Genomic DNA, 6,828 nt, shown 5'->3' with positions numbered 1-6,828 from the left:
CAACCCTGCACAGTGGAGGGGGCGAGCAGTCGCCCGCCCTTCCCTGTCTGCAACAGCAGTGCCCCTAATTCTCAAGGGGGCGATCCCACACCCTAGCCCTCACATTAGAATGTTCCCTAAAAAGCCTGAGGCCTCTTATTTGAAAGGGAGTGAGTGTGGGGAAGGGGGGGGAGCCCTGTGGGTGTCTCTCTTGCCTGAGGAGTTGGAGGTGCTTGCAGAAAAGCCAGGCCATTTTCGCTCCGGCGGCCACTCCGGCGTGGGGCTAGCTTGGGTTAGACACATGCACACACACACCATAGAGCTCTGCTTTCCCGTAGCAGCTGCTGCCTCTGCCTCTGCCTCTCCCGCCTCAGCCTCTTTGCCCGGCACACATAGAGGTTCAGATTTGCGCGCTGTTTCAATCCTCGATGACGTGTCTCCGGAACGAGCCAATAGAAAACGGGCTCTGGTCAGGACAATGGGAGGGAGCCCGCCAATGAGCAAGCGCGGTGAGTTGGCGGTAGCCAATGGGAGCAGCGCTGCCTGGAGAGTAATGTTACAGAACGGAGAGAGTGAGGAGGCTGCGTCTGGCTCGCGCTCTCACAGCCATTGCAGTACATTGAGCTCCATAGAGACAGCGCCGGGGCAAGTAAGAGCCGGACGGGCACTGGGCTACTCTGTGCGGCGCTGAGGGTGAGTCTGGGGCAGCGCCGCGGCGGGGAGAGCGCCCCGGGCAGCTCCGAACCCCACGCGGGAGCCAGATCCCCGCGGCCCGGAGCCGGCGGGTCAGGATTCACACAAAGGCAAATGAGGGGGGATCGTGGGGGGAACTGCGTACGGACGGGAGCCTTTTTTCCCGGGCGCTTGAACCCTGCCCGGCGACGGGAGCCCGCGGACCCGTAGCCCCTCAGGCTGCTGGGGACCCCAAACCCCACGAGTTTTTTTTTTTAATCCTAGCGAAGAAAAAAATTTTTTTAATTAAAAAGATTAATACATTTTTTGGTTGGGGGGGCTCGTGGCCGCTGTGCGCGGAGCGCGGGGTCGGGACGAGAAGACCGCGCTCGAGGCAGTGAGGGCGCGGGGCTCGGGAGGCTCAGCCTAAGCTGCTTACAGTGCATTGCATTAGCCATTGCTGCAGATAGAGCCCCAGACGCCGCCGCCAAGCGAGCTTCCCAGCCTGGCGGGGCGGGGGCGGCCGGGGCTCGGCTGGGCTGGGCCGGGCTGGGTGGGGGGGATATGAGGGCGGTTGCGGGGTGGGGGGTGACGGCGATGCGGGGATCCCCCTCCCCGCGCCCTCTTCTCCCCGGGGCGCGGCGCGGCGCAGGGGGGAGAGGCGCCGCTGCGCTCGCTGTAACATGGCTGACTCCAGCTCGGCGCTGCTGGCTGGAGAGAAAACAAGGCGGGCGAGAGCCAGAGCTAGGGGGAGCTGGCTGGGCGCACCAGGTCCGAGGCAACTTTTTTTTTTCTCCCCCCTCCCTTTTCACAGCCCCGTGTTTTCCGTGCGGGGGTGGCCCGGGAAGCGCGGGATTTGGGGGGGAAAGCGGGCGGCGGCTCTGGCAAGGAGGGGTAGGCGCCCTTTCCCGGGGTGCGAAGGCGCCCCCCCCCACCCCAGGTTCTAGCTGTGGGTCTGGAGGGGCCGCGCCCCCCCACACCACCCACCCCCTGGCTCCTCCCCCTCCCCCTCGTCTTTTCCCCCTCCCCCTGCCTGTAATGGCTGAGTGTGCGCCAGAGCGCACCGCGCACTCCACTCCCCTCCTCCCCTTTCCTCCCTTCCCCTCCCTCTCTCACTCTCAGTCTCCCACACTCACACACACACGCACGCACACACAAAGGGAAGGAGCCATATTCTCGCTCTCACTCTCGCCCTCTCGGCGGCGCAGGCGAGGAAGACGAACAGCGGCCATTCCGTGCGCGCCGCGCCGCCGGGTACACACGCACCCTCACGCGCCACGCGGGACCCCGCGGCCCGAGCCGTCTCCCCTCCCCCCAACCTCTCCCTCCTTTCCCCGCCCCCGCTTAAAGCGCGGGCTTCGGGCGGAGCCAGACCCCATTTCGAGTGGGGACTTTTGCTCTCTGGCGCACGACGGACGGTTCTTACAAAATGGGGGGGCGGGGAGGAGCTGGAGGAAAAAGAGTCGCCGCAGCCGCCCGGGGCCTGCTCGGGCCGCCTTGCGCACGCGGAGAGAGCCCGGGGCTGGGCCGGCGACCGGGCTGAGCAGAGCCGCGGTGGTGGCAGCGCGCCGCGTGTGCTCGAGCCCTGCACCTCCGACAGGGTCCCGCTGCCCAAGTTCGCTGTCACCCTCCCTGCGGGGGGGGGGGTCTACACGTGGCCCAAGGGCGCCCCCCCCCATTCCCTTATTTCTCTAAGAAATTAGATGTTAAAGGATTCTTTGATCTCTGATTTACTCCGCCCAGTCCCCCTCCCCCAACCCTCCCCAGGACTTCTGCAAAGTTTAGAAGAGACATGGGGGGCAAGTGCAAAGTGGCGGGAAGACGGGAAAGAAGCCCTGGTCTTGAGCGCTTTCTCCCTCCCTTATTAATTGTAAAAGATATTTATAGTCACTAGTTTAAATGGGAGGAGGAAAGTTTTTTTTTTTTTTTTTTAACCTGCACTACTGGCTGGAATGGTTCTTGTCAGCCCCTAAACCTTGTTTACTCAAAGAAACTTCAAACCGGACGTGTTTAGTCAGAGCAGAAATCCGCCTCTTGGGCAAAGGGAAAGCAAATGAAGCCGACAGGCCCACGGGCAGCCCTACGAATGCCCCAGCTTAGTGCAGTGTGCACAAGTGGTTCCACTCCTCCCATCCCAGAGCAAAGTTTAATACAAAGGGGAGAAGTCAGTGTTTTTAAAGTAGGGGTTGAGAAATCCTCAACTACCTACTGGAGACTGTAGGCAATGAACTTCCTATACCTACTTATGTTCCCTTTACTCCAATCTTAGTATCTTCAAAATTTTCGATTTGTACTTTGTTAAAGAGTGTGCCAATTTGTTTACAACTTAAAATCCCCAAAAGTAAAAATAAGATAAATGAATGTTCAAAATACTTTATTTAGCTGTTTGTTTTTTAAGTCTTCCATTTTGTCAACAGCTAAAGTGTTTAGGTACTTTTTATGTGGACTGAATGGAATCCCCTTAGGACAGCACATACTTATTCCTCTCTGAATAGTTAAGAAAGCCATGTATTTTAGCATCATGTGTTAATGTAGATTCATTCATAGGCTGCCAGACCTTTTCAAAAAGACCATATATAGGCCCATAGCAGATTTTGACGATTTTATTAACTTTCTTAAAAGATACTGAAATTTTTAGATGATTGTCTTGTGTTTGTTTTTAAGGAAAATAATCAAAAATGGGCAAAGGTGATCCTAAGAAGCCGAGAGGGAAAATGTCTTCATATGCCTTCTTTGTGCAAACCTGCCGGGAGGAACACAAGAAGAAGCACCCAGATGCTTCTGTGAACTTCTCAGAATTTTCTAAAAAATGCTCAGAAAGGTGGAAGGTAAGGGGGCAACTGGTGAATTAAGAAATTTTTGAAATGCAAAAGGTCACCCATTCCTCCCTGTAGTGTTATAGGCACTTTGGCAGACTGGTACAAAGAAAGACCAATTTTATGGCAATTAAGATTTTTAAAAAGAATTTTTTTTTAATGTGTATATAAGTGGGATTTCGAGTTTGGGTATTTTGTGGTGAAAAGGGGTCTTATCTATTTAGTAGTGTGCTACAAGTTTGGGTCTTTTATTAATAGTTAATTATGGGTAAATTTAGTAGGATTTGAAAGCTATTGATTTCTGTTTGGTTAAACCTAATATATTTTATAGACAATGTCAGCTAAAGAGAAAGGAAAATTTGAGGACATGGCAAAAGCTGATAAGGTTCGTTATGAAAGAGAAATGAAGACCTACATACCACCTAAAGGAGAAACAAAAAAGAAGTTTAAGGATCCCAATGCACCGAAGAGGCCTCCGTGAGTACTCCTTCCTTTTTTTTTCTCCTTGGAAGAAAAATTTTGCCTGGTGCCTTCAGGTCTTCTGCTCTTTTAAGACACTTTGTAAGTTTTAAGGTGTTAACCACATTTCTAAACCAAAAGTGGTTTGCATGGCATCTTTAGATTTTTATTTTATCTTTTACATATTTTTGTGGGTTCAGATTTTTAAAATTTGCTTATAAACACAATTGAACTTCTGTATTTACAATCTTGACTCATTTAAATCTTTAATGTGCCCCAAATGCTTGCTCTTATAAGAAATTCTAGGTAACACAAGAAATCAGCCAACAGAACTTAGGAGGTTCTTTTTTAAAATGTTTTAACATGGAAGAAGGGGTTAAGGCCTTCCAGAGTTTATTGGTTCTAGCTTATAGACTTAAGCAAGCACATAGTGTAGTAAATGTAATAGACTCCAGGTTATAGAAATCAGAAAGCCCTGGTCTTTCTCTTCAGAGTTGTCACAATTAACACTGGGCACAACTTTGATTATGAAGGCCAATTGGCAGCACAATTGGTTTCCCATTCTTGCTTGATTATGAATAGAGGAAAAAAACTTTAAATTTTTTAATTTCTCATTTTAAAATTGAACTTTTCTTTTCAGTTCGGCATTTTTCTTATTCTGTTCTGAGTATCGTCCAAAAATCAAAGGGGAGCATCCTGGTCTTTCTATTGGAGATGTGGCCAAAAAATTGGGAGAAATGTGGAATAATACTGCTGCAGATGACAAACAACCTTATGAAAAGAAGGCAGCTAAACTGAAGGAAAAGTATGAAAAGGTAATGAGTTAAAGTATAAAGTACTAGGAGCAATTTTCCTGGTATAATAAAGTAAATGTAGATAATGAAAATGTTACATATTCAGTCACATCAGTTAAATTGCTCTCCAAATGAACTCAAAAGTGAATTCTTTTTTAGTATCCAGTTTTCTGTTTGTTTAGAGCAAACATTTCTTGCCAATACCAGGTTTCCTTGAGAATTATATTAGAAATTTAATTTCTGGATTTGGTTACTTGAAATATTAAGCCTAGAATAATCAAGTATCTAGAGTTCAGTTTGTCAATCCCTATATTGACAATGTGCTGTGGTTTCCTAACATTTTAATTGAGCTCTTTTTTTTTTAACTTGAGAAGTAATTGAAATTTAGAAAGTTGTTCCTTCTCATGAATATAACCTAAAACTCCTTTCCCTCCCTTTTTTGGTTCGTTGCTCATTCTTTTTCCATAGGTCCTTTAAGCCTAGCTTTATTACTCTTTTTGTTCTATAAACTCTTGCAGTATAGTCAATGCCATCATGATGTTAAAGAAAAACATGACTGTTTAAAATCAGATCTGAAACACTTGAAATTATATTGTTACCTGAAGGTTTTTTCCTCCCATCTTTTTTTTTTTCATGTTAAAGGAAATATTTTTCATTCTAGAATCTTATTTCACCTGTTTGACATTAAGGTATTTGTCTTAAAAGATCTCTTAAAACTTTTGAGTGATCTAGTTCTGCAGATTAGGGTCTTGGAGTTAGAGACCAGAAGAGTAATTTTTTTGCATTCAGAAGGTGGCAGTGTCTACCCTTTAATCAAAGTCCCTGTGCATTTCTTGTTTTTAAAAAACTACAGTTGGAATGCTGTACATAATTGCACTTCACTGAGGCATAGCAATTGCAAATATTAAGACCATGTCATTCTGATAGGTTGTGGATGGCTAATTATAATTATCTCATGGTGGTTTTTTTTGCATTCATTTCTTGAGGATTTAGTTATTTATAGTGTTGCATTGGAACTGCAGGTGCCTAACTTATAAGTCCAATAAATTTTCTTTAATGGATATAAATCTTTTCTTTTCCCTCCCATTTCTTTCATTTCCACTATACCCATACACTTTTCAGGATATTGCTGCATACCGAGCTAAAGGAAAACCTGATGTGGGTAAAAAGGGAGGCGTTGTCAAAGCTGAGAAGAGCAAGAAAAAGAAGGAGGAGGAAGAAGATGAGGAAGATGAAGAAGATGAGGATGATGATGAAGAAGATGAGGAGGAGGAAGAGGAAGATGATGATGACGATGAATAAGTTTGTTCTAGAGCAGTTTTTTTCTTGTCTATAAAGCATTTAACCCCCCTGTACACAACTCACTCCTTTTAAAGAAAAAAAAAATTTGAAATGTAAGGCTGTGTAAGATTTGTTTTTAAACTGTACAGTGTCTTTTTTTGTATAGTTAACACACTACCGAATGTGTCTTTAGATAGCCCTGTCCTTTAGTGGTATTTTCAATAGCCACTAACCTTGCCTGGTACAGTATGGGGGTTGTAAATTGGCATGGAAATTTAAAGCAGGTTCTTGTTGGTGCACAGCACAAATTAGTTATATATGGGGATGTAGTTCATTTTCATCTTCAGTTGTCTTTGATGCAGCATATGAAATAATTGTTGTTCTGTTAACTGAATACCACTCTGTAATTGCAAAAAAAAAAAAAGTTGCAGCTGTTTTGTTGACATTCTGAATGCTTCTAAGTAAATACAATTTTTTTTATTAGTATCGTTGTCCTTTTCATAGGTGCCCTTAAATCATAACTTCTTTTTGAGGGGAAGCTCGTCTTTGCTTTTTGTATGCCCATTTGGGATCACATGAATTATTACAGTTTTCATCTTTTCGTATATTTAGTTGATTTTTTAAAAAAAAAAAGCTTTGATCTACATGCCCTGCATAATATTGATGGGGTAATAAAACTTGTATAGAAATTATTTTCTTCCATAACTGGAAATCAGAAGTTCCCAGTTAATAAACTCAAATTTCACATAGTACAGTATTCTATCCAGTTAAAACATTTACCAAGTGGAGAATATAGACATCAGCAGCATGGAATTATTTGAGTAAAA

General features: G+C 45.6%; 1 protein-coding gene across 5 annotated transcripts; it reads left to right on the top strand.

The window, feature by feature from the left end:
* Positions 1-497: 497 nt before the first annotated feature.
* HMGB1 (high mobility group box 1) lies at positions 498-6,484 on the top strand. Of its 5 annotated transcripts, none has more exons than XM_001367257.5 (5): positions 498-672; positions 3,316-3,479; positions 3,799-3,944; positions 4,567-4,741; positions 5,843-6,484. In XM_001367257.5, exons 2-5 carry the CDS (start codon positions 3,330-3,332, stop codon positions 6,020-6,022), a joined length of 651 nt encoding a protein of 216 aa, XP_001367294.1. In that variant the 5' UTR covers positions 498-672; positions 3,316-3,329; the 3' UTR covers positions 6,023-6,484. The 5 variants fall into 5 exon arrangements, with proteins under 5 accessions (XP_001367294.1, XP_016277351.1, XP_056650714.1 ...); XM_016421865.2 differs by having other exon boundaries at positions 502-628; XM_056794736.1 differs by having other exon boundaries at positions 556-782.
* The last annotated feature ends 344 nt before the right edge of the window (positions 6,485-6,828 follow it).

The sequence above is a fragment of the Monodelphis domestica genome, chromosome 4, assembly GCF_027887165.1.
Source record: "Monodelphis domestica isolate mMonDom1 chromosome 4, mMonDom1.pri, whole genome shotgun sequence".
Taxonomy (NCBI): domain Eukaryota; kingdom Metazoa; phylum Chordata; class Mammalia; order Didelphimorphia; family Didelphidae; genus Monodelphis; species Monodelphis domestica.
The sequence above is the reverse complement of the archived record's forward strand: the minus strand, read 5'-3'. Positions and strand labels throughout refer to the sequence as shown.

Coding starts and splice junctions, on each gene's coding strand:
- HMGB1 (XM_001367257.5), top strand. CDS start 3,330: ATGGGCAAAGGTGATCCTAAGAAGCCGAGAGGGAAAATGTCTTCATAT. Junction 3,480..3,798: donor AATGCTCAGAAAGGTGGAAG/GTAAGGGGGCAA, acceptor TATATTTTATAG/ACAATGTCAGCTAAAGAGAA. Junction 4,742..5,842: donor TGAAGGAAAAGTATGAAAAG/GTAATGAGTTAA, acceptor TACACTTTTCAG/GATATTGCTGCATACCGAGC.